The sequence below is a fragment of the Artibeus jamaicensis genome, unplaced genomic scaffold (genome assembly GCF_021234435.1).
Source record: "Artibeus jamaicensis isolate MK-2021 breed Jamaican fruit bat unplaced genomic scaffold, CSHL_Jam_final contig_482, whole genome shotgun sequence".
In the NCBI taxonomy this organism is placed as follows: Eukaryota; Metazoa; Chordata; class Mammalia; order Chiroptera; family Phyllostomidae; genus Artibeus; species Artibeus jamaicensis.
In genome coordinates, this window is record NW_026521857.1 from 1,382,132 (window position 1) to 1,408,904 (window position 26,773).

General features: G+C 40.5%; 1 protein-coding gene across 3 annotated transcripts in view; it reads right to left on the minus strand.

The window, feature by feature from the left end:
- The window catches only part of ADTRP (androgen dependent TFPI regulating protein), a 98,695-nt gene that overhangs the window by 28,212 nt on the left and 43,710 nt on the right, over positions 1–26,773 (minus strand). For all 3 annotated transcript variants that reach the window (XM_037152915.2, XM_037152914.2, XM_037152913.2), the window contains exons 3-4: positions 24,911–25,045; positions 23,439–23,540 (exon numbers count right to left, since the gene is read on the minus strand). In XM_037152915.2, the coding sequence (XP_037008810.2) occupies positions 23,439–23,540; positions 24,911–25,045 (237 nt within the window). The remainder of the gene's footprint in view (positions 1–23,438; positions 23,541–24,910; positions 25,046–26,773) is intronic.

Consider the following 26,773-nt stretch of genomic DNA (forward strand, 5'->3'; position numbering starts at 1 on the left):
TCTGAAGACTCCAGTCCCCTTCCCTGGCATGGCTGGACCCCCCTGTGCTAATTCCCTTCACAGCATCACATTATTGCAGTCACCTTATATTGGACAAACCTTCCTTAGAGACAGAAACAACTCAAAGCTTAAGGCTGTCACCATTTTACCTCCAGTGACTAGCATGATGCTCAACCTACACTGGTCACTTAGTAACTGTGGCATTAATGAATGAATAAAGAAAACAATGGACTGGGGTAGAAGGGAAAGAAGGAGAAGAAGGGAGCGTTCTTCTTCACAGCCTGTGAAGACAATCCAGTGTCCTGGTATGAGAAGACAACAGCCACAGTCCAGATTCAACTGACATGGCAGTTGCGCACTGGGCTGTGTCCATAGCAGCAGGATCCCAAAACCAGTCCCACTTTAGGCTGGTCATCTTTACCCTTTGAATTGGCTATAGATTGCACCCCAAATCCTGAAAAATGATTGCTGTGTGTCATAGAGAAACTTGCAAGAAAATGTGACTTCTGGGAACAGACCCTGGGTGCCCACATCATGGTAATAAAATTGTAGACTCAATAAAGGGGTGTCACCATTAAGGAGTTGGCAACCCTGCAGAAGCTGGAAGATATGCAGGCAACAGAGGCTGTTTTTTGTTGATCTTGGGGCTCACTGGCCTCTGGCCCTCCATTCCAAAATTGGGCCAGATAGAAATCCTCCAGTTTGTGCTCAATATCTTCTTATACCCCTCCTCTGTATTAATCTGTAATTTGTCCTTCCTCTATGCTTCTGTGCCTGGCTCCACATAGCACACATGGAGACTTGTTTTTAAGACAGAGACAGATGGGCAGCTCTTTAGAAAGCTGCTCCAAGTTGGAGGAAGAAGACTGTTCTTTTCAAGAAAGAGAAAGTTTGGGAAGCATGGGGATTTGTTCTTGCTTTAGAGCCACCATCTCTTAGGGCACTCTCCCTTCCTCTCAGATATTTTACCATGATGTGCATAAAGGACTCAGAATGTGTAGGCAGCTGGTTTCCCTGGGAGATAACAGTATTTTAGGAAAGCATCCTGTAAGCACAAGCTCTGGGGCAAAGTTCCAAATTCCTTGCATGACTGATCCCATGACAAACCCGTTTCCACACTTTATCCTTCCTGCTTCTAGCCTTCCTTTGCTAATCCATCAGGGTGCTCCTGAAGGGACTCTCCCGCTGTTGTGCTAGAATGACAGTTACTCACTGATGGTATTCCCAAATGCAAGTAATTGGCTGATTTAGAGTTAGTCTATATATATGTCAGGCTCCATGAGGGGCCCATGAGATCACCGTGGGGGTCTTAACAGAAGAGGATGAAAGGGCTGGTGGTGGGACTAGAGGTAAAAGAAAAAGAGAAGTATGCTTGGGAAATGCCCTCACTCAATATCCATTAAATATCTTATGAAAAGCAGTTATGTTTCGGCATATCAGGCAATTAAAAAGTATGTAACATATGGTCTTGGAACTCAAAAAAATAAAAAATTTTAACTTATATGTGTATTGTAGCCCTGCAGAACTAGAGCTAGGCTAGTTTGAAAGCATTATATAGTGGAGCCTCTGAAAGTGATAAACAACAACAGGTGACCCTGGGTCGAGCCCTTGGAGTCCACAATGAAAAAGCACAACTTCTCGTTTAATGCAAAGACTGACTTTTCTTTAACTCACTAGGTAAAAATCTTTCTGACCTAAAATACTTAGGGGTTTCTCTTTAACAGCTTTTGTGTCATATAAAACTGTGTCTCAGTATCTTATAGAGTGTCACTAAGTTGTGTTTTGTTCTTTCAAAATAAAAGTTAGTTGTACTTCCCCTTTATTGATATTTAAACTTGAGAACATAGATGGAGGTTTAGGTAGATACACTTTGCCTCCTCACACAACCAAAAGAAAGACAACAACAAATTTAAAAACAAAAAACAACCAGAACTGCCAGAAAATCAAACTGTATGGAAGTCTGACAACCAAGGAATTAAACAAGAAACATTCATCCAGATCAGTAGGAGGGGTGTAGACCAGCAGCTGGGTGAAGAAGACTTGTAGCAAAGCAGCCGCTGGAAAACAGGGTGGTTTCACATTTGTGTGCAGATAAACCAGGAGGAACAACTGAGGAGCAAGACAAACCATATAACCCAGGGTTTCAGCAAAGGGAAAAAAGGCCTCAAAACCTCTGACTGGAAAAACCTGTGGGTATTGAGGCGACAGGAGAAACTCCCAGTCTCACAGGAGAGTTCACTGGAAAGACCCACAGAGTCCTAGAATGTACACAAATCCATCCACCCGTGAATCAGCACTTGGAGGGCCCAATTTGCTTATGGGTAGCAGAGGAAGTGACTGAAAGCATTGGAGAACAGAACAAGCAGCATGGTTCCCTCTCAGACCCCTCCCCCACATAGAGTGCCACAACACAGCAATCTGGGCTGCCCTGCCCGCCCTTTGAATACCTAAGGCTCCACCCCTTACTAATTAACAGGTATACCGAGACAAAAAAAAAATATGCCCCAAATGAAAGAACAGATCAAAGCTCCAGAAATAAAACACCTAAGCAATGAAGAGATAACCAACCTACCAGATGCAGAGTTCAAAACACTGGTAATCAGGATGTTCACAGAAATGGTTGAATATGGTCCCAAAATAGAGGAAGGAGTGAAGGCAATGCAAAATAAAATAAAGGAAAATGTACAGGGAACCAACAGCGACAGGAAGGAAACCAGGACTCAACTTAATGGTGTGGACCAGAAGGAAGAAAGAAACATTCATCCAGAACAGAATGAAGAAACAAGAATTCAAAACAATGAGGAGAGGCTTAGGAACCTTTAGGACAACCTTAAATGTTCCAACATAAGAATCACAGGGATGCCAGAAGAAAAAGAGGAAGACCAAGAAATTGAAAATTTACTTGAAAACATAGTGAAGGAAAACTTTCCTAATCTGGCAAAGGAAATGGACTTCCAGGAAATCCAGGAAACTCAGAGGGTCCCAAAGAAGTTGGACCCAAAGAAGCACATCATCATTAAGTTACCCAAGATTAAAGATAAGGAGAGAATCTTAAAAGCAGCAAGAGAAAAGGAGACAATTACCTACAAAAGAGTTCTCATAGACTTTCAGCTGATTTCTTAAAAGAGACCTTACAGGAAGGAAGGGGCTGGAAAGAAGTATTTGAAGCCATGAAAGGCGAGGACCTATGTCCAAGATTGCTCTATTCAGTAAAGCTGTCATTTCAAATGACAGGCGAAAAGGTACAGGGAATAAGTATCATAAAAAAGGTACAGGGAATAAGTAGGTACAAAACAGACAGGGGGAGGTTAAGAATAATATAAGAAATGTTGAAGTCTAAGAACTTACATGTAGAACCCATGGGCATAAACTAAGGAACAGGGGAATGCAGGTTGGAGGGGCTGTGCAGGGTGAAGGAGAGTAAAGGGGAGAAAAATGAAACTGTAATAGCATAATCAAATATATATTTTTTATTTATTTATTTTTTTAAATTGATTATGCTGTTACAGTTGTTCTATTCCCCCCTTCATTCCCCTCCACCCTGCCCCCCCTCTCCACCATTACCCCCTTTAGTTTATGTCCATGTGTCTCAAGTCCTTTAGGTTCTATATTTCCCATGCTATTCTTGCCCCCCCCATCTATTTTCTATCTACTGTCTATGCTACTTATTTTCTGTACCTTCTCCCCCCTTCTCCTCCTCCCACTCCCCTGTTGCTAACCCTCCTTGAGATCTTCATTTCTATGTTTCCACTCCTGATCTAGCTGTCCTTTTAGTTTGCTTTCGTTTTAGGTGTGGTTCTTAATAACTATGAGCTTGTTGTCCATTCACTGTTCATGTTTCTTTAACTTCTTTTTCTTAGATAAGTCCCTTTAACATTTCATATAATAAGGGCTTGGTGATGATGAAGTCCTTGAATTTGATCTTATCTGAGAAGCACCTTATCTGTCCTTCCATTCTAAATGAAAGTTTTGCTGGATAGAGCAATCTTGGTTGTAGGTCTTTAGATTTCATGACTTGGAATATTTCTTTCCAGCCCCTTCTTGCCTGTAAGGTCTCTTTTGAGAAATCTGCTGACAGTCTGATGGGGACTCCTTTGTAGGTGATTGTCCCCTTAGCTCTTGCTGCTTCTAGGATTCTCTCCTTCATTTTAATTTTGGCTAATGTAATTATGATGTGCCTTGGTGTGTTTCTTCTTGAGTCCAACTTTTTTGGTACTCTCTGAGCTTCTTGGATTTCTTGGAAGTCTATTTCCTTTGCCAGATTGGGGAAATTTTCTTTTATTATTTGTTCAAATAAGTTTTCCACTGGTGGCTGTGCCTTTCCCCCTTCTGGTACCCCTATAATTCGGATACTGGAGCGTTTAAAGATGTCCTGGAGGTTCCTAAGACTCTCCTCATTTCTTTGAATTCTTTCTCCTTGACTCTTTTCTGTTTGGCCATTATTTGCTTTCTTCTGGTCCACTCCATTGATTTGAGTCTCAGTTTCCTTTTCATCTCTATTGGTTTCCTGTGGAATTCCATTCATTTCCATTAGTTTAGCCTTCATATGTTTCTCTAATTTGTGGCTATAATCAACCAGATCTATGAGGATCCTGATGACCAGTGTTTTAAACTGTGCGTCTGAGAGTTTTGCTATTTCTTCGTCGCTTAGATTTATCTCTGGGGCTTTGAGGTCTTCTTGCGACATTTTTGGTTTGTTCTGGCCCTTTAAATGTGAGAAGCGGCGCCTTGGACTCTCAGGTCGCTGGGTTGTGACGCTGTATGTGGAGGCGTGGTCAGAGCGGGGTAATGGCGGCGCCCTCTACCGCAGCGGCTGGTCCAACCGCCCACTCCCTCGCGCGCAAGTAGGCGACCGCAGTCAACACGCAGCACCGCCTCCCCACTGTCTCCTCTGCGGTCGCTCACCTGGTGGGTTGCTTGGTCGCTCACTAGGTCCAATCCTGCGTTTGGAACCCGTGCGTCTGGATTCGTGCGTCTGGATTCACGCGTCTGGATTCCGCGCCCGGGCCCGACCCAGTCCTCCTGTGCAACCCCTCACCAGATGCCGGTTTCGCCCCTTACCGGTCGGGCTGAAGAATTTGTTGTTAACGGACTTCCGAAAAGTTCAATTTTTTGTGTTCTGGTTGTGTTTTCTGATGCTAATATTTAGTTGTCCCTAAACTTGGTTGTGTGAGAAGGCACGGCACATCCACCTATACCTCCATCTTGGCGGAAGTCCATAATCAAATATATTTTTAAAAATTAATGCCATACAAAAAATATGAAGAAACTTGACAACAACAAAAAATTTCCCTTTATTAAAAGTAGATAACTATATATTAGACTACTTTTTCAACTACAAACTTTATTTTCTTGCTGAGAACAAAGCAACAGAAAGGCTGTCTGTTGGACATGAAACTGAAGATGCCAAGTAGGATGATAGGCAAGAGTTTGGTGCTCAGAAGAGAAATTTAGCTGGAGAAAATATTTAGGAGCCAAAAGAGTGTTGGCTTTTTTTTAGTGGCAATAGATGAGATGGCCCTAAGAGTATGAGTTTAAAAACAGGGATCTTGGAGCAAACACTGTGGAAAAGCAATAGTTAATCCAGAGTTTCTCAGTTTCCACACTACTGATGTTGTAGAATAGATCATTCTTTGTCGTAGGAGCTGCCTGTGTATTGTAGGATATTTATCAGCACCTTTGCCTCTAATTACTGGAGATCAGGAGCACCCACCCACCCCCAGCTGGGACTATCAAAACTGTCTCCAGATAATGCCAAGTGACCCCTAGAGAATAAAATGAATCCCAGTTGAGAATCCCTCATTTAAGGGACGAGCAAAGAGCAAAGAAGAACTCTTGCACATATAATTGACAAGGAGCAATCAAAATATGGAGGTAAGGTAAAGAATAAAGAGAGTCTTTTGAGAAAAATATGGTCCATTGTCAAGGAAATGTATTAAGATGTGAGTACCACTCCCCGCATCACCCAGTTTTAGAAACAAGAACACTGTGGTAAGCACACAGGAATTTGCTCCTTGTGTCCAAAATTGCTTGTTCTTCCTTCCAGAATGACACCGCATGTTCCTGTGCAGTCCTCTACAAATTTGGATTTCAACTCCCTGCTCATAGTACTCTTAGACTTGGACCTTGGAGCCCCTGGAAGCTTGGAGGTCAACACAGATATGTCTCCATGGCTACAATTGCCATCCGTTCCACAAAACCTAAGGGTGGGTGGAAATCTAGACAAGTTTGTAATTATAAAATTTAGGAACTTACATGCAGGACAAGTTGATGACAAGTTGGCTTGCACAGAGCCCTCTACACTTCTGGCAATGCAAGCCTATGGCATTGAAACAATCTTCCCATTGCCAAGAAATTTGGCTCACTTCCTTCTCCTAGTCTTCTTGAGAAAAACAACAAAATTTCTTAAAAGGTCACAAAATTCCTTCTCACTACAGGATAGTAAATTGTGGCTTTTATGAGTTCCTAGATGTGTTTACAGAGACACCAAAAACACACAAGCTTCTATTCCCAACCAATCCATAGCAAGAGAGCCCTTCAGAATACCTTTCTGAAATGATGCACTTTTCTGTTTCCAAACTCGGGGTGGGTGGGGAGCACAAAAGTTTTTGTTTTGTTTTTAGCTTTCAAATGTGAATTTTCACTGGTATTCTGTTCCTACTGAGGGAAGTGAAATGCTGAAATTTCCCCTGCTTTTATGAGGCTTTTTTTATTCTGCCCTCAATAAGAAAACTCTTGATTACTACTTAACTGTTAAAATGTTAGGTTCCATGGCAGTCACCAAATATTTGTGGCGTTCCATGTTTCTCGACTTGTTACTGTGGGAGGTTAACTAGTTATTAATAAAAAAGAGAGCAAAGGGAATTAGACATTGAGTTTAGTAAACTGGAGCACATGAACCTATTTGCTTCACCAGGAAGTGACAGCTTCACACCCCAGGGGTCATCATTGCTCTGCCAAGGGGATTAACACTCCTCCCTTCCCTACTCTGGTACTAGATTGTTGCAGGGCACAGGGGGAGGTGCTGGACTAGTGGATGTGGAAACATCCAAAGCCCATGAACACTTGGGAAGTTGATTGGTTATTTTGAAAAAGCTCTTGGTTATAATCTCAGAAGAACAAAGAAGCTCTCTCTCTCCTTCTCATTCAGTGACCTGCACGCACCTCCATGTGTTCATGTGTTGTCTCTCTCCCCAAAGCACATGACCATATGGGTCTAGCAGCTGCTGTGGCAGACTGTGTGGGTTCCAAAGGACTAAGCTTTAGTATGAAGCAGAAACTCTGGACACTGGCCTTTGTTTTGGCCTTGCTGAAGACACAGTTGGACTTTTTCCATTTAGGATAGAAGGAAATGAGACACTGGAAACCCAGGAGCCTATTTCTGCCCGAATAAACCTTGACACATCACAATCTCCCATGCATGGATTATTGGAAAGATTTCCTTGCAATCCCATGAAGAGCTTGATTTCCACCTACAACAGATACAGTTTTCACATACATACACTGATGAACCCATTACTAGCTTCTTTGTCCATCAGTAGGAACCCTGGGTTGGATATTATCTCTCAGGGTCAGTTCTAGACCAGCAATGAAGAGGATGGGGAAAATCGACCTTCCATATACTTCACAGTGATAAAAAGTGATCTCACCTTTAAGTGGAATGCAATCAACAAAACAAGCAAGTAAGCACAATATAACCAGAGACATTGAAATTAAAAACAAATTGACAGTCACCAAAGGGGAAGTAGGAGGGGATAGTGGGGGGGGAAGGGTTTTCAGGAACAACTATAAATGACACACGGACAGTACCAAGGGGAGTGGGATTGGCAGGGGAGGTGGGGATGGCTGGGGTTGGGGGAATTCGCAGGGGGAAAAATGCAGACAACTGTACTTGAACAGTAAAAAAAAAAAAGCTACTGTTTTAAACTGGTTCCTTTGACTACCTTTCTTTCATCTGGTTACCTCTGAGGCCGTGTCTTTATTCTTCCTTTGTCTTTGCCACCTTTCTTCCTCGATTTATGGCTTTTTAGAACTCTCTTTGGTTACATGAGTACCTAGTTACCTAATTAGTTCTAAGAATGGTGGTAACAGGAAAGTGTAAGCCTGGAAATGGTTCTACCGAAGAGCATCCACCTTTGAGCCACAGTCAAAATCAGAACAAACATCATCTCTTCTTTAACAAAATATGTGCAACTATTTCAACATAGTTGAAGACTGCATCTTTTTCAACATAAATCAGTCACTAATACATCATTTTTGATATAACAACTAAAAACCTTATAGATGTTTCAAGGGACCAATACTTCCTCTCTGAAATTTCCTCACTTATAACTTTCCCTACAAAAGAACACCTCAAAATATCAAAGCATATAATGTCAGCCACAGATTCTAAGGCATGACTACTAAAGGTTTTCTCTCTGTCTTCAATGTCTCCTGGCCCCAGCGCACCCCACTCTACTCCTAATGAGGAACTCTGGAATCAGTTAAGGGCACAGAGAAACTACCTGAGTAATAAGAGATAAAGACCTCTTCTTTGCAGCAATTTTTAGTAAGTTCCTACCCCATGCCAGTCTGTGTTAGGTTGGGGATTAAATGGCAAAAAAACACAGTCCCTGTCCTTGCAGTCCTTGTGGTCTAATCAGCAAGATTTTTTTTTTAAACAAGCAAAAAACTGCCCTGGATGGCATAGCTCAGTGGATTAAGCACGGGCCTGCGAACCACATGATCGAGGTTCGATTCCCAGTCAGGGCACATGCCTGGGTTGCAGGCTGGTTCCCTGCAGGTCAGTTTCTAGCAGGGGATGCACAAAAGGCAACCACACATTGATGTTTCTCTCCTCCTCTTCCTCTCTCAAAGATAAATAAATAAAATCTTTTAAAAATATATTTAAAAAAACTACACAAATACCAATTATGTCATGTTGCTCTGAAGGATACGAACAAGTCTATGCATCAGAAGACAAGTGGAGGAACATTAAATAAAGTAATCAGGGAAGGCCAATGTGAGGAGGTCATTCTTAAGCTGGTTGTTCTTTAATACTATAGAGTAATAAGAAGGGGAATTCTTTTCCAATTTACAGTTGAACCTTGAGTAACACAGGAGTTAGGGATGCTAACGCCCCAACACCGCACAGTCAAAAGTTCGCATGTAACTTTTGACAACCCAATAACTTCATTGTCCTTTGGTGTCTATGGGGGAGTAGTTCTCAGATCCCTGTAGACATCAAAATTTGTTTATGCCCAATGCATATGGTCAGCCCTCTGCACTCATGAACTCCCAACCATGGACTGACTGAAAAAAAAAATCTGTGTATAAGTGGCTTCATGCAGTTCAAATCCAAGTTGTTTAGGGACCAAAGTACAGTTGTTCAACTATACTTTGTTGCTGTATGGAGAAGGTTGAGAATGGAAGCAGGGAGACCAGTTTACTGGTGTGTGGAGAAAGTGAAGGTAGACACCAAGTATTAGCAATGGAACTAGAAAGTGAACAGATTTGCTATGTACTTTGGAGGTAGAAGGGACAAGATTAGCTAACAGATTGAATATAAGGGTGGTGGGATGGAGAGAGGTAGCAAGGTCAATGCTGATTTCTGTCTTGAGCAATCGGGAGAATGGTAACTTCTTTTCCTAAGAAGGAGCCCAGGACAACTTGATAGTGAGTATTACATGTCTACTTCTGGACAAGTTGACTCAGAGATAGGCTGATACAGCAATGTCAGGTAGACAGACAGAGATGCAAGTCTTGAACTCAGAGGAGATCTGAGCTAGAGACTCAGCACTCTGATAGAATTAAATCCATGGGGATGGATTTGCACTACTGGGAAAAGAGTACCAGCAAAGCACGTGGCCCAGGACAAGCTTGGAAGAAAACCACCATTTAGAGGGCAAGTAGAGGACACAAGGAGAGACTGAGGTTGGAGGAAAACTAGTTGGTGTGACATCAATAGAGATGAAAATCAGAGTTTCAAAGAGGAAGGTGTCTATGGTGATGAATGCTGCTGAGAGTTAAGTAAGATGGGGTGGGGGGGACAAAAGCCATGGATTTGCAATAATGGGAACAACTGGTAAGCAGAGTAAGAGGAATGAGCAGAACAAGTATAGATAAAACATATAGCTCTGGGGCAATGCTCTTGGCCTCTGTTCCATCCAGAGAGACATACATTCTTTTTCATGTGGTGTGAATGGCAATGTCTCTGTCCTGAAGGAAACTAATTAGTCAACCCCACAACCACCCCTCTGCCCCCCAAATCCTGGTGACAGTCAGGGCAGGGCTCAGGAAAATGAAGTTATAACTTGAGGTTCACCTCTGCCTCAGGGGGCAGAAAGAAGCCATTTGCTTTTTCATATCTTTCCTTTCATCTCCTCATAGAGGAGGCAGTTCAAAAGGCTGGATGCCAGACAGTAAGTCCCAGAAAAGTGACCTAGCAGCAAGCTGCCATCCAGCTTCTAGTGAAGCTCTAAGTTTAAGAGACAATTCAATACCATTTACCAGAACCCAAGGGAGTGGCAAATTGGGGGGTGAGGGGTGGGGAGCACCACCTCTGTTAACAAAGTCTCCTTGGGTCATTAGGTATCTTCAGGGAGAGTTGAATGTTTGGTTACTGGTTAAATCTCTCAACGGGGGAAATCCCAGTTCAGAGTTAGGACCTGGGGTTCACACTTTCCCTAACCAGTAGGCCCAGACCGCTCTGTAGATTTGTGTTCAGAACTCCTATGTTGACATTAACCAGAGAGCAAATCAAGCAATCCTGGGGACTCTAAAACCCAACCTTGAAACTTTAATTATACATTAACAAAGGAATACAAACTTGTGCTTAATTGCTACATTACCAATCATGGAAGGCAAGCAATTTGATCACCTTGAGAGATCACTTTACGATCAAGAGCCTTTTCATAATTGCCAGAAAACTCTAAAGGCTTCCCCACCAGAGACAGCTGCCAGGATTAGAAAAGAGAACACTTCACCAAATTCATCTGTAATCATGATTCAGTATTACTCAATAGCAGCCTATGGGATAAATCTTAGGAAATAGGGCTCTCATCTGGAATAAAGGGATAAACAAAATGGAATACCTGATCATTAGTTCTCTTTGTTTATGTCTACCCCTTTGAAATGAGTACTTTAGAATCTTTGCATTTTCCTCTCAAATATTTCCTGACTTTCCTATATTGCTACCTGCCTTACACGTCTAACTACATGATTAACTGGAATAGCCCAATTAGAGGTTATTAAATAATTTAGAGCTTTGCACCTTCAAGAACAGTAGAAATACTTCTAAGGAAAGGTAACTTAATCCTGCACAAAGGCCTTTCTGTATTCATGGACTGGCCCACACGAGGGCCTGTTCAAATGCTTTTCTCTACTCTTTAGAACAGCCTCTGATTGTGGATTCAAATTCTCATTAGTTTTTCTTCCCCATTCAGCTTTTCCTCTTCCACTAATATAGAAGCAGTACACTCCATTTCTATGTGGTTATTTTAGGCATTATAACATATTTATTTAATTTGGTAATGGCTAATATGTCATTATCCCTAGCTTCTCCCCACCAGCAACCTAGGGAGACTTTAGAATGCCTTAATTTCATACACTCCATTTATGTTCAGTATTTTAATGTATTCCTTTTCTAAGTAACCATAAGTTGAGCAAATTGCTTGCCACTGCTTTTGATATCTTGGCCTTCCCTTGTGAGATCTTTTTGAAGTACGTCCTTCAGCATTTCCCATGGCTGAGGGTCTGTGGGTGATAGTCTGTTTTTGTGTGTCTGAAAATATGTTCATATACTTTCTGGTAGTACATAGGTTGGCAGTTTTTTTCTTTAATACTTTGAAGCTATTATTCAATCATCTCTTGGCTTCTTTACTGCCATTGAAAAATCAGCTATCAGTCTAACAGTAACTTCTTTTTGGGAAAACTCATCTTCTCATAGAGGAAGCAGTTCAAAAGACTGGATCCCAGACTGGCACCTTCTTGGATCTTCTTTTTGAATAAATGTATGTAGTATCATACAAGTGGCTACATGTCTGGCCTTTGTCCTGGGTGGTATTTTGAGGGGCACCTTTTGAATCAGAGGATTAATTTTTCATAAAGTCCAGGAAACAATCAGTGATCGTCTCCTTAAATATTGCCTATACCTCACTCTCTTTGTTAGATACTCTCCTATTTTCTTTCAGTTTTGGGGAATTTCCATTACTTTCTTGTCAATAAGTCAAATATTTAAAAATAGTTCTAGAAATTTCTTACAGCAACATTGCAGGCGCCTTGTGATGGTTGTGTGTTTGTTTCAGGCTACTGGTCCACTTTACAGCCTGAAACAAAGTCACTCAGAATTCTGCTTCCTTTTTTAAGGTTCGTGGACATGATTTGAAAGGAGCAGGAAATGTATGGTCATGTATCAGTCACAAGTGCATCAAGAACACAGAAGTCCATCAAAGCATTCTGAGGAAGAAGATTTTAGAGCTTAGGCAGCTAGCTGTTGGAAAGAGTAGGGCAATAAAAGTGAGGAAACTTCTGCTGTAAGGGGATGATTCCAGGGAGCTGGCAAAAAAGCTGCAGCAAACCTCAAGTCTCTGGGAATGCCACCATTGACCTCAACAACTTGTAGTACAAAGTGATTCCTAGGTGTTTGGTGGTAGCCACTGCTAACCCTGTGTCTGAATTTTCCCATCCAACTATTCTCACCTGCCACTAGAGAACAATGGATTCTTCTGTTCCAGTCACACCTTATGAGAATGCCTCTCATTGGCTGACTATCACCTGGAACCACATGCAGAAAGGGATTCTGGGAGCCGTGTGTGGTTCCTTTGCACTACACAGAGGAGAATGAAGAAAGGGTGATAGTAATTTCAAGTTGACAGCAATTTGGCAAAGGTCATTATGTATCACTGATAGCACTACATGTTGCATACATACTATTTTCTTTGCTCCCAATAACATTCTGAGAATTAAGAACTAACAAATCCATTTTAAGGAACCCACTACCCAGAGAGGTCTATTAACTTTTCCAAAATCAGATAGCAAGATAATGAAAGAAATGGGGCCAGAATTGAGGTTTTTCTGGTACTGAAATCAATTCTTTTCATGAAATTAAAAATTAACTTGTAGAAATCACCTGAGATTATCATTTCTTCAACTTAGACAAAAAGCTAAGAAATTTTGCTTTCATTCACCCAATCTGACTTTTTAGAATCAAGCTCTAGCACCTGTCTTCCTAATAATTTATTTCTTTCAATTTTGTAGCCCTGAAAAAACCTTAAGATGTGAAAGGACATTTGTGAAGATAGAATATTTTTCACAGATGGTTCATTTCTCAATTACCTGTACTTGGAGATGTCTTGCATTGTCTGCACCATACTCTAAGAGTTATCACCTCAAAAAAAAAGCCACCAAGGTTAAACGTCACTTCCATTGGATATGCAACTCAGTATTTCAGTTGTCAAATATTCAATAAGTACTTCTTAAGCACCTTTTATGTGAGGCTTACAATTTCTGTGATCCTCATATTTTCATGCTACTAATTCTGACATTATTAGGTTAGTATTTTAAAATATGTCAGTAAAAGTATGCATATTAATTAAACTGTTCCTACATATAAGCCTTAAACTAAACTCCCTGAGCTGATTGTAGACAAAAGACTTTTATTAAATACTATTTGATAGGTTAGGTATTTTAGTATCTCTGCCAATCATCACTACAAAAGAATATTTATTGTCAAGCATGAAATGGATAAGAAATGGAAATATTAGCACATTGTTGTCTGTTATAGCCATATGTTCTTAAGACAACAGCAAAAACAGCATTTTCAAGCAATGGCTCAGACATATTGCCCCAGATTGTAGGCCTGGTATTTAACATCAGGTTTTTATTCTGTTTGAAACATCCACAATTAGATGGCTGATTCTTTGAGTGGATACATGGAGTATGAATCAACATGCTTATAGATTTTTATGTTAATGGTGATGCTCTTTAGTGGCATACAGGGTACTTTTTGATGTCAGTGCCTGTTAAAAGGCTGTATATACTTGGCACTCAGTGTAAAGCACCAAGTGCAGAAACAGGATCCCCTCTTGGAACAAACCTTTTACTCACACTCCCACACACTCTGACAGTCATTTCTGTGGCACACACTTCAGCAGGCATGAGCTCCCTAGTCAAAGAGCTTTTTCTTGCCTGTATGTCTTTTCTTACTTTGCTTTAGTTTTGCTCTAGTGTAAAATTTTAGAGAAAATGGATGAATCTAGCAAGTACATGAAGGATATAGAGGACAAAGTTGCTTAGTAAGTAAGGATAATGGTAGGTTGGAAGAGTTGGTGAGATTTAGGAGGAAGTTGGCAAAGCAAATACCTCCGTGTAAATGAATGTGGCCATTGGATTGGGAGAGGGAAATGAAGGGCAGGGCTCAGAATTCAAAACACTAGACATAAAGCATCCAAGAGTTAGAAATCCATGTGTGTGATCTGTGGGCAAGTGGGGTCACCATCAAGAAGGTCAGATAGTGCCCCATAGGAATAGTCTACTAGATGGTGGGTAACACAAAGACCTGAAGGTGAGATGGAGGTAGAGGACTTGAACATCTCGAATTCTCATTTAAGCATGAGATCGCTGTCATCAGAGAAGATGAAGAGACCAGGGAAAGAGATGTGGGGGCTGGTTGAAAGCCTGTCAGCAGCTCCCCGTTGAAGGCAAAGACAGGGCTCTGCAGCTGTCAGAGTGTTATGTAGAAACTAGAGGCACACCGGGGGCACTTCTGTGCTGCCCTCTGATCAAAGGGGTGTCCAATCAAATGTGACAGTGAAGGCTCTCCCATCTACCCACTCACTGAGCAGCTCTGGGGTATTTTCACTTCCGTTCTGAGATCAGCTCTTTCCTGTCCACATAGATTTGAGGTGTTTTGTTTTTTTTTTTTCCCTCAGTACTTCAGAGGGGTTTAGGATCGTCTGTGATGAGTTTCTCCATCCTGGTTATTCTCCAGTGTAAAGTCATTCTTCCTATTGGTAGTGTTACACATAGTTGCCATGGAAGTGAGGATTAATTATATCATGCAGGAGGGGAGGAGACTCACTAGCAAACCCTCAAGGGCACCAAATGATTTCAACTATTCAAATTCCTACTAAATTCTTAGAAGACAGGACACATTTTTTGATCAGTAAAAACCTTTGACCTTGATTTTGAAATTGGGATATATTTTCTTCTGGTATTCTATTTAAAAAGTGGCCTGTGGATAGAGACTCACTGGATAATGGAATTGTAAAAGCTAGTTACTCTTCAGCACATGTTGAAAGTTCTCTGAATTGGAATTTTCCAAAAAAGAAGATATGCTTTCACCATTTTGGTTTTTGCTCTCAAGAGATTAAGAAAGCAGGCACTCTGAATGCTTGGTTCTAGTTGTATAAAACCTTAAGTGGATTGGTAATCCTTTGGCAGTTCATTATCAGCATCTCCTCTATTTATCTTAAGATTTCCTGAGGATCAAGATGCCTTGACTGTTCTTAACTAATTCTGCTCCCTTATCTGAGTTTAGCTTCTAATTTCACTGCTGAGCTTTAAGCATTCATATAACTTCTCAGTATTTCCCAGGTGAATGCCACTGGGGAGCCAACCTATCTTAGAGTAAGAAGTGAGTGGTACAAATAAAGAGATGGCTAGAACGTGTTTTAACCAAGAAGATTATCCATAAATAACACTGAGGTGATTAAAGCTGGAAAAATATCAAAGTAATTATGTATATGCTACAAATGATCCTATTTTCATTCTTTCTCAGGAGCCTTGGAACAATGTTTCGAAAAAGGGTCTTTCCAGTGGCACACCATTCATACATCCATCATTGATTGACTCACTTAGTGGATCTCTACCTCCTGCAGGTCACATGACAAGTTCTTTACCAATACCACTTCCTGGTCATTGGCGGCAGCCATAGTTTCTCTTTCTAATGTGGACCTGGTCTAGAGTAGAAAATACTAGGGAACGTTTTAGAATTTAATGGTACAACAAATTTGGGAGGAAGAAGCCATGGATTAAGGAATGTAGGTAACTGTAGGTGGAAAAGGCAAGGGAACGAAGTCTCCTCTAGAGTCACTAGAAGGAATGCAGCTCTGCTGACACCTTGATTTTATCTCATAAGACACATTTTTGAACTGTAGACCTCCAGAACTGTGAGTTAAAAGATTTATCTTGTTTAAGACATTAAGGTTATTTTACTTTGTTACTGTAGCAAAAGAAACGAGTACATACAGACTCTATGTTTCTCTACCACTCTATTAAACTGCTCTCATACCAGAAAGCTCAATAGTGCCAAATCCAATGGAAAAATCTTAACTCAAGTCATCTTACAATGTCACCCTGCCTAGCCTCTCAGCAGCTTCTCACATAAAATACTTCCTCTTTCTTGAAAGATTTTATATTTGACTTCCAGGAGACTAAACTGCACTGGGTTTTCTCCTAACTCATTGGTTAGGAGAAATCTTCTAAATCTTCTTTGCTGAATTCTCCTGCTTTTCCTCCCAAGTACTAGAAGTTCTAAGGCCAAGTCCTGAGGTATAGTTTCTAACCATTCTTACTCTCTAGGCGATCTTACCTGACTTTAAAAACAATCCTTTTGATGAAGACAACCAAATTTATCTCACCAACCCAGAACTATCCCTTAGGCTTATATGCCCAGATTCCTAGGTTTTGTTGTCTCAGGCACCTTGGAATCAATTTCCTCCTAGCATCCTCTTCTTTGACCTCTCCTAGCATCTCTATCCTTACTCCTTCCCTGTATCTTAAGCTAAAAATCTTATCACCACCCCTCCCAGGCCACTAACTCAACCTTCATCCCCTCCTGCACTTAGCAAGCACCTCCTAACTGGCCTTTACTCCCTACTCCCCCACCACACCTCCACTGTGCCCCTCTTAGTGAGTAGTGAATGTAATGCTCTTGAAATGCAAGCAAGATAAATAATAAAATGCAATGTAGATAGATGATAGAGATGATACATAGATAGATGATAGATAGATTATAGATAGATAGATACTGAAATAAAGTAAGAATTTATATAGCCCTAACCACTATTTTGTATATGTTATATGTAATGTGTTGGGAAGGGACAACTAAGGCCTATTCCTCAGACTTTATATAGTTTATGTAGTTTAAACATTGTAAGTGCTCCCCCACAAGATAAGGCCTCCCTGAAAAGATGTCCTTCCCCATCATACTCAGAATAAAATCCTAATTCCTTATAAATCCTGTGAGGCATAATTCAAACCCTGGCAATAGTCCTAGTTCTTCTCTTTATTCAGCTCAGCCTGAACAAGCCACACTGGCCTTCTTGCTTTTTCCTAAAGATGCTGGCATTCCCTCTCAGGGTCTTTGTCCTTGCTCTTCTATCTAGCTGAGCCCTCCTTTTGCCAGATCTTCCTGTGGTACCTCCTTCACATTTTCCAAATTTCTGTTTAAATATTAGTTCATCATAGAGGGATTCCCTGACCACCCTGACTGCCCTGCACCCTATTAAACTTACCACTGTGAACACCTGCACATTTTATTATTTATTTATTGTTTACATATTTATTGCTATCTTCCCCAACAGAATGCATGTGTCCTGCACAAAGACAGATTGGGGGGAGGGTTATGTTTATTTCTGCATCCTCAGCTCTTATAGCACAGTCTGGTATAGTAAGCACTCTATAAATAAGATAATATATTATATTAAAATATGTATGCATATATATATATATAAAATAAGCAGATTGCCTATGGTAAGATAATACTTTATAAAAAATTGTGTCAATAAAAGTGTGGCTCACAAAGATACTATGTGGGGGTTTACTTTCTAGCCACCTCACTGTACAAGAGCTGCATGGTTTCCATTAAATTGGAACCATGCTTTAAGTATCCTCTGAAAGATCTCGCTTACCATCCTATGAGTGATAGGGGCTGGGGCATTGTATCAGAAGAACAAACTCTGGTTCATGGCTTATGTCATGAGGAAACAGAAGTGGACGGGAAGTAGAGTCCCCCATGGGGATCCTGAGTAGGTTCTTCTTTCTTTTCAGACATGGACTTTCAGAGATTAATACTAGGGGGGGTTATTTTTGCTTTTGAACTGTCCAAATGTTCTCCTGAAGTTTCTGCATAACACAGCCTCTACCTTTAACAAGTTAAAAGGTCATTTGTGTGGGGGGACATATATATATATATATATATACACACACACACACACATATAAAAAAGCTTAAATTACAACCATTATCTATCTAATTCTATATATAAACTATGTATATTTATATAAATATGTAAATATACAAATTATATATATTTATATATACAATTAAATAGATAATAGTTGTAACTTAAACTTTTTGAGGTTAGGAACTATGCCTCATGCTTCTCTTATCACCCCATTAAATTGAAAACATCACTGAACACATAATAATGACTTTGAAAAATGAGTGTTCTTGATTTTGTCTTTTTTATATGAACTCAGAATAAGCAATAATTTGGGGGTTCTCTTTTCAAGTACATGCTCAGTTATACCAGGAGATCTTAATCTGAGTCCCATAAATAGAATTTTGAGGGTCCATAAACCTTCTAAAATAGTGCACAAAATGTTATGGGTATTTGTGTTTCTTTGGGAAATGGTCCATAGATTTCCTTAGGTTCACAGAGGGGTCTACTCTGTGAAGGTTGAAAACAACTGAGCTAGTCACAGTTATCTCAGTCGTGAGTCTCCTCTGTCCAGATGAAGGGCTGGGTTGAAAAACCAGGAAGGTGTGCAGAAGGACTTTGTAATGTTGGTGGACAAAAGGTGGCCAGTTAGCACTGATATGCCTGCAGTTGGCCTTCTCTACTCATCAGGACTCACCTAACTCTATTTAGCTGCCCAACAATTTCACATCAAGGTGAGAGACAAAAAATCTAAGATTGGGCCTGAATTTAATGATAGATAGCATCTTGCACACTATGGGTGAGAAAGAAACTGGAAGGGCTAGAGTTTCACTCCTTTGTCATTTTGATGCCCCACTACATCCTGGAGAGAAGTCTAAGGCCTTTCACATTGTTCAGTCATGACCCACAAGTTGGTCACATCCAGGTCAGAACACAAGGGGCATGAAGTGTTCCCTGTCCACGTCTTTCATTTGGCAGTAACCACACACCACTGCATGCCACCACCTATATCAATGCCTTATATTAGTATTAACTGTTATCTTATTGCTTCAATGTTGTGTGTATATACTAGGTTCACCCAGATTTAGGGTGCTAGAAATCAAAACCCTTGTCAAATATCAATCATGGTGCTACGCACACAGTAGGTACTTAATAATTATTTCTTCCAGTGATAAAGCGACACATTAAATAACAAAGTAGCTGTATTTGGTATGTTTTTCCAATTTATAGAGCCAACGTAGGGCTTGATTCTTAAGAGCAAATTGTTAGTAGTCCTCTATTAATATCAATGAAGTTTTTTCAGTTCTAAAACTCTGTTCATGGATTGAGAGTTTTATACGACAGTGACATATTTATGCAGTTCTTGATAGTTTACAAAGTAGTTGCATCACATTCTTCATTATCATGTATTATTTTCTAATATAGAGGAGGTTTGTGGGGGGTTCTCTGATATATTTTACCCCTATTTTGGGGAAACCTGAACAATTTAGGTTGATCTTCTGAGAAATAAGTTCCCCAGCTCCCTTCTGGTTACCATCTGATAGTGTCCTCAGTTACTGGGTCCTCTTCCTGCTATTTAAATCATCTGCTCTGATTCTATCTTTAGTAGTCATTTAGATAAGACCTGAGGAGCTAATTTTTTCTGGAAAAGGTGGAGAATACTTTGCTGTACTTTCCCATTTTGTCATGAAGACTAGAGAACTGTTTAGCAGTAAAACATCAGGTTGATTGACTTGAAATAAAAAAGGCAGCCAGCTCAAATGGGAGTGTTAGGGCACCAGTGAAGGCAGCTTGTCCATGGTTGATGCAAATGTTTCACCGATGTTACTATTTGGTTTGAATACAAAACAAAGGTAGAAAAATGTCCATTAAGATAAAAGTCAGCTTTGAGTTGTCCTATTTCAACAACAAATCTCCAGTGAGCTAGAAAGCTTGCACTGGAGAGTTCCAGATTCCAAAGACTTGATAAATCATGAAAGTTTTAGAATTGCTCTCTGTCAAGGGGGACAATGGTATTTCTTAATATGACAGATACTACTCATAAAGCTCAGGGCATCATCACAAATGGCAATAGGTAAGATATTTCAAAGCTAAGGCTAAAATAGCAAATATAAATCTTTTGTGAAATGAAGGAAACTTTCAGGAAATTATGACACTGAATATGTAGCCAATAATTCTTAAATTGTGGAAGAGAAAAGGAGCAGTACAGAAAGCAATCCTCTTTAAGAGCAGGGCCAACCCCAAGTATGTGTAGGCAACTAGTACCAGATGTCTGTCCTGACTGCCCATTGTCACTCTGGCTGCCACAGTGGTGGTTACTGGGTAGTCATTCCTTTGGGTTATCATGGAAGGACAGTGTTAATGTAGAAAGTGTTAGCAAATTGACCCAGTAACAGCCATTTCCATATTTTTTTATGCCAGTGTTTAAGAAATTATCAGAAAGCATCCCTTGACACAACAGGCCAGAAGAATTTAATAGTGAGGATAGAAAATGTCCAGTATAAGGGACACAATCTGGAGACAGGAGTGAGATGCAGTCATGAGGACACTGGACTTGGAGCAAACACCAACAGGAAGCCTGAAAGTCTGGAGAAGACCACAGAGCTGGCCTTGCTGATGCCAACATTGTCCCCTAGAAATGGCTCTGTTGGGATTTTGTCCATGTAAACAAACAGAATCAGTCAATGTCTGACTGAAGACAGGTTGCCACCTCCTCTTTTCTTTGTCACTATTGTCCCATCTCTTTTGACCCTAGTCCCTTCTCTTGAAGAGATTCAGATTACTTGATTGACCAAAGGACTAGAAGCAGAGAAAAAAACCAGGTTGTGAAGGCACAAAAACATTTTAGGATCTCTATTGTACAGTATTGTCTTTGTTCTTGGATCTGGTGTACCTTGTACAGCTATCTTGTTTTACAATTACTAAAAATCTGTGTGGCTGTTTAACAAGATCACAGATGCTGGGCATCACCAAAACAAGTATTTGGAAGAAATCTAATCTTACTTCCATCTGGAAAATGGAACCATAAAGACCTAGGAAACTTGTAACAGTTGCAGGAAAACTACTAGATGAGCTCTCAAAGCCTGGAAAAGGTGTGATGTATGTGGTCAGCCCCAAATAAAAGACACAAATGAAAGATTCTGGGATAGCTAGATCAGGAGCAGAACCATAGAAATGAAGATCACATGGAGGGTTAGCAACAGGGGAGTGGGAGGAGAAGGGGGGAGAAGGTACAGAAAATAAGTAGCATAGATGGTAGGTAGAAAATAGATAGGGGGAGAGCAAGAGTAGTAGGGGAGACATAGAATCTAAAGAACTTGAGACATGTGGTCATAAACTAAAGGGGGGGAACAGTGGGGGGGTGTGCAGGGTGGAGGGAAATGAAGGGGGGAATAGAAGGACTGTAATGGCATAATCAATAAAATATATTTTTAAAAAAAGAAAGATTCTGCCTTTCTTTCTTTTTTTTTTTTTAGTAACATCTAGCTCAGTCAGTTGTCCCAAATCACTTAATTTTCTTAAGTCATGTTTTAGCTTATTAACATACAAATGGGGATTCTGGATGTTTTAAGTGAAAATTCTCACTTTATGTTAACCAAGCAGTCTTTTGATTGCCTGGTGAATTACAAAATAAGATCAGACTACAGTCCTGCACTTACTGTAGCAAAGAACAAGGGAGAGCAGAATCAGCCTTGGATTTGAATCCTAGTGTCCCACCTATTAGCTCTGTGGCCCCAGGCAAACCACTTAACTTCTCTGAACTTTTTTCCTAATTTGTATAAATCAGGATTATAGTTATCTGAATTGTTCGAGTTACATGAGCCCATATTTGAGGAACATGCTCAATAAAGTACCATGAAAAAAAAGTAATGTCCCTTAATAGTTGTCTCAGATTAATACTAATTGGAATTAGAAAGGTGGGCAGACTTCCCTTGGAAGAGGTGGTCAGACAAAAAGAAGGTAGTAGGAGGAGCTCTCTGAAAGGTAAGACTTATTGAACATAATAGTTTTTGGTGCTGAACTCTGAATTAGACTAGAACTTGGATATCTCAGTAATCACTAATCTCACTGAGCACATATTTAAACTGAAGGTACATTTTTACTGGGGGGTGAGGCATGTTGGAGGGACAGTCGGTGGACTGAGCTGCTTTTCCTGACTGGTAATCATGCGTGTTGAGACAATGGAAGGGTCAAATAAAGTCTGTGATCTCAGGAAGACTTGACAATGCTACTGCCTTTTGATTCCCCTGGTTTTTAAATGTCATTTGCTTCACACACTCTGAAACCTCACTCTGAATTCATGACTCATGTGGAACTACATCTGTAAGTGTGAAGCAACAAAGCTAGGACACTGAATGATTTCTTCATGCAGATAGTGCCCATGACTCAGGCCTGTCTTTCATCCAAGACCCGCGCAGCCTTGAAGCCATGCTGCTTGTCCAGGTGGCTATTACTGGTATTCAGATGCTAGTAACCTGAATATATTTCACAACAGGTTATGTTTACTATTTAGCCCTTTAAAAATAAGTGCATGGCCCTAGATGTTGCAGTTTAGTTGGTTAGAGTACTGTTCCTATACACCAAAAAGTTGTAGGTATGATGCCTAGTCAGGGCACATAGCTAGGTTGTTGGTTTGGTCCTGGGTTGGGGTGCACATGGGAAGAAACTGATAGATATTTCCCTCTCAAAGTGATGTTTCTGTTTCTCTCCTTCCCTCCCTCCCAGCCTTCCTCTCTCTCTAAAATCAATAAATATATCCTTGGGTGAGGATAAAAAAAAGTGCATGAATAAAAATAAACAGGAATGCATTCATAGAATATGTAAATAATCATTCCACTTGAGATGAATAATCCCGTGTTAGCTAAGAAGCTGCTGCTGAGCTCTGAGATATTCTCTAGATGTTGGGGGTGGATTTTTTTAAAGCTTGCTTAATTCCATTTCTAGACCAGAATTTTCATTACATGTTACGTGCTGAAGTCATTTCTCTGTCACAACTGCAGCTGCCAAGAAGTTGCCTGCCCTTATGGTTGCATGTCTTTTCAATGACTTCATGAGCAACTTGGCAAGGTCTTGCCTGGTCATCCCCTGTGCTCTCATTGACTGTAATTACAGTACTAGTATTTATTCATTTTATATCCTCAATGAGCCCTTTAAATAAATAGTGACAGGATGCAGAGGGAGGAATGAGCAGAATGTTGGGGGTTCAGGAAAAGTTTGGAAACATAAATAAGGCACTTTAGAGTTCAGTACAGAGGTTATTGCCTTTCTATAGGCACTAAATTTTTCCCTCACTCACCATTGCATGATTCATCCACACTGGAACAATATCATCTAGTTGCTTAGGGAAAACAAGTTCTCGATCATAGAGAAAGAGGATCCAGAATGACAAAAATACAAACTGGAAAATAAACGACAAAAATAGCATTAGGTTTGTTTTCAATCAAAGTTCTCTAAGATAAAAAAGGAAACATAGCAAAAAATAGATCACAGTTTTAGAGACATTATAAAAATGTAAAATAAGGAAAAAATTTCATACCCTAAGAACCAATGACTTCTCTTTTCTTTACACTTTCACCAGGAGTGCTGAGAGCAGCCATTTGTAATACCTTGAGTCTTACACTTTCCTTGCCCACCCTCTCCATAGACATGGCAAGGGGAGATAGGAAGGCTGGGAGAGAGGAGTGACAAACTCCCAGGACCACTCACAAGCTAGTTAACAGAGTTGAATCTCTCCATTGCTCAGAGGTTTAGGTTGATCCACACCCTCTTATACCCCTTGGCTATCTTTTCAAAGTGTCCATCCACTATATTAAAGTCAATTTAGAGATGAAAAAAAAAAAGAAACTATTAATCTTCCAATCTTCTTAAATTCCAAAGGCTTGATTTTTAGGCCTTAAAAAAAATGAGTAAATTCCATTGTTATTAAAAACTTGGCCTTTAGATTTATGGGGCTGAAGAAGAGATGTCCTGCAAAGCAAAACTGGAATGCCAGTACTTGCTCTGTTATCTGGGAGTTTCGTTTTGCATTTAAGTTTTGAGTCTCAGTACTATAAGAAGTAGGACAATGACAGGTGGAAGGAGGTAGTCATGCCTAATTATAGGCCCTGCTGAGCAGCTGGCATGTTTGATCTCAGTTTGTTTCCATGCTAATGAATGAAAATTTAAGCATGTTACAGAAACGTGGACAGTGTCAGCAAACAAGCTACTGTCCCTTGCATATGTCTTAATTCTTTCCAATGTCTAATCATTCAACAGAACAAATGAAGCCCCGTATTTGTGTCCCCCAGTGGGTATTTCAGACAGATTATCTGTCTCTCCCCTCAATTGTCTTTTTCATGTGCCAACTTTAAGTTTCTCATATCTTTTTTTTTTGTGGTTTCCTCTTGCAGAAGTAACATATACTTACTGTAGCAAGTGAAACAAAATGTATGAAAGGGAAAATTAGTTGTCTTTCTCTCCAGCACTCTCCATCTCCATTGCCCTGCTGAAACCATTTTGATTAAGAAAGGTCCTTTAAACTTCATTAGACAGCAATATGGATTTTGTGTCAAATGTTCACAAAGGCACAAAAGCTAATGCTAGGTCTGTCAGTAATGGGCTCTGTTTCCTGAAAACATGAGACAATGTGATGTAGTCCTCAGAACATTTATGCAAATACAGTTGTTCTGGTCTACAATAATGGACTCCCAAGCAGCCTTGCCACCCAGGAGATGAGTTCATCCCACATGTACATGTGTATTGTATTGCATATACATCTTTGCAACTCACTGTGGATACAGGAAAGGCCAGTGTGGTGAAAAGCAGGTCTCTGAAGGCAGTTATGAACTTAATGTCCTTTTTCCCTTTCATTCTTTTCAGCATATCTTCCAGGCAGGCAACTCCGTAGAAAATGGCCTGCAAGAACTAAATTCATTACAACAAATGAGGGTGTTTTCATTTGCCTTAATTAATACATTCTTCACTGATGCAAAGCTCTATCCCTCTGGGAGCAATGTTGATTTAAGAAGGAGGGGGCTGTTGGCTGTTTTGGTTGAAAGCCAGTTCCAGGGCTGGTCTTCCAGCTCACTGGGCCTTGACCTTACTATTAAAACTGATTGAGTAAAGTCGTTTAGGTGATAATAATGTGTACAGTATTTAGTGTAATGAACTCGAGCTAAAATGGAAAAAAAAAAAGTCAGCTTAAACACAGAATGTAATGAACTAGATACCTTGGCTGCATAGAGGTGGGACAAACCAAGTAAACAGCAGAGGGGCAGAGGGCCAGACACAATGGTATATATGCTCTTCCTAGGAAGAAAAATGCCTTGGTGCTGCAATCTAATTATAGAAGCCAGAATCAGGGTCAAGAGCACCATGAAGGAGCTGTGTGCTCTCCTGAGGGAGATGCACTGAATGGCATCTGCTTGTCTGAGGGAGAAGCCAGGTTCTTCCTTCATTAAAAAAGGGTAACTGAAGGCCTCACAGAGAAAACCTGTCAGAGAGAGGGATTTAAACCCACAGGGACACAGCAAGCTGTGGGCTCTGGTCAGTCACTAGATACTCTGAGGTCATATAAAGGAGAAGAGGGCCTTTTTCAAAGAAGATCCCATAAAGCAAACATTGCTCATTCTTAATGTTTTGGTCACAGGTCAAACCTGTGACCTCTAATTCAGAGTTGGGGTTGTTTTTGAATTATGCTTGCCTCAGAATCCATTTATTCCTTGAAAGCTCTGGATTGGTACAAAAGAATCAGGACTCTGCTCTGAGAGTATAAGTCAGGCAAGTTTTGGAACCTAGGGAGCTTGATGGGTCAAGTTGGCTATTGGTGAATGACCTCTGAGGTCTGAACCTAGAAAAGACCTCACAAAGTCGGCCTCCTGAGACTTTCTGGGCTGAAAATATGGGCAGAAGGTGGTACAGGGGTGGATTAGGTCAGGAATACTCCCAGGTAGGTCCTCACACCAGGAGCACCAGCATCACCTGAAAGCTTCCCGAAGGTAGGAATTTTTGCCTTGACCAGTGTGGCTCAGGTGGTTGGGCATCAACATGTAAAGCAAAAGGTTGCTGGTTTGATTCCTGCTCAGAACACATGCCCGATTTGGGGGCCTGGAACCCCCGATAGATGTTTCTCTCCTCTTTCTCCCTCTCTTCCCCTCTCTAAAAAATAAAAACGAAATGCAGAGTTTGGTTTTTTTTTTTTTAAATCCTGTTGTCTCCTATATGTGCCCCAACAGGAGAGTGAACACACAACCTAGCTATGTGCCCACATACCTAGATTGAACCCACAACCTTTTGGTGTATAGGATGATGCTGCAAACAACTGAATCACTTGGCCAAGGCAACATTTTTTTTAAACACTCTTCAGGTGATTTCAGGTGATCTTTATATAAGTGCACTGGATTAAACATAAATTCTAGTGACTACTTAAAGCTATAAGAGTTAACTTCTAATTATCTCTTTTTTTAAGTGCCAAGAACTGATCTAGGCTTTTACTTTCTAATAACAACCTTATGAGCTAAGTCCTATTATTATTTCCTCTCTTCACCCTTTTTTCAGATGAGGAAACTGAAGCGTAGTCAGATGAACAAAATTCCCATAGTTAGTAAATGTCAATGCCAGGATTTGAGACCCAGATTCTGGTTCTTGAGCCAG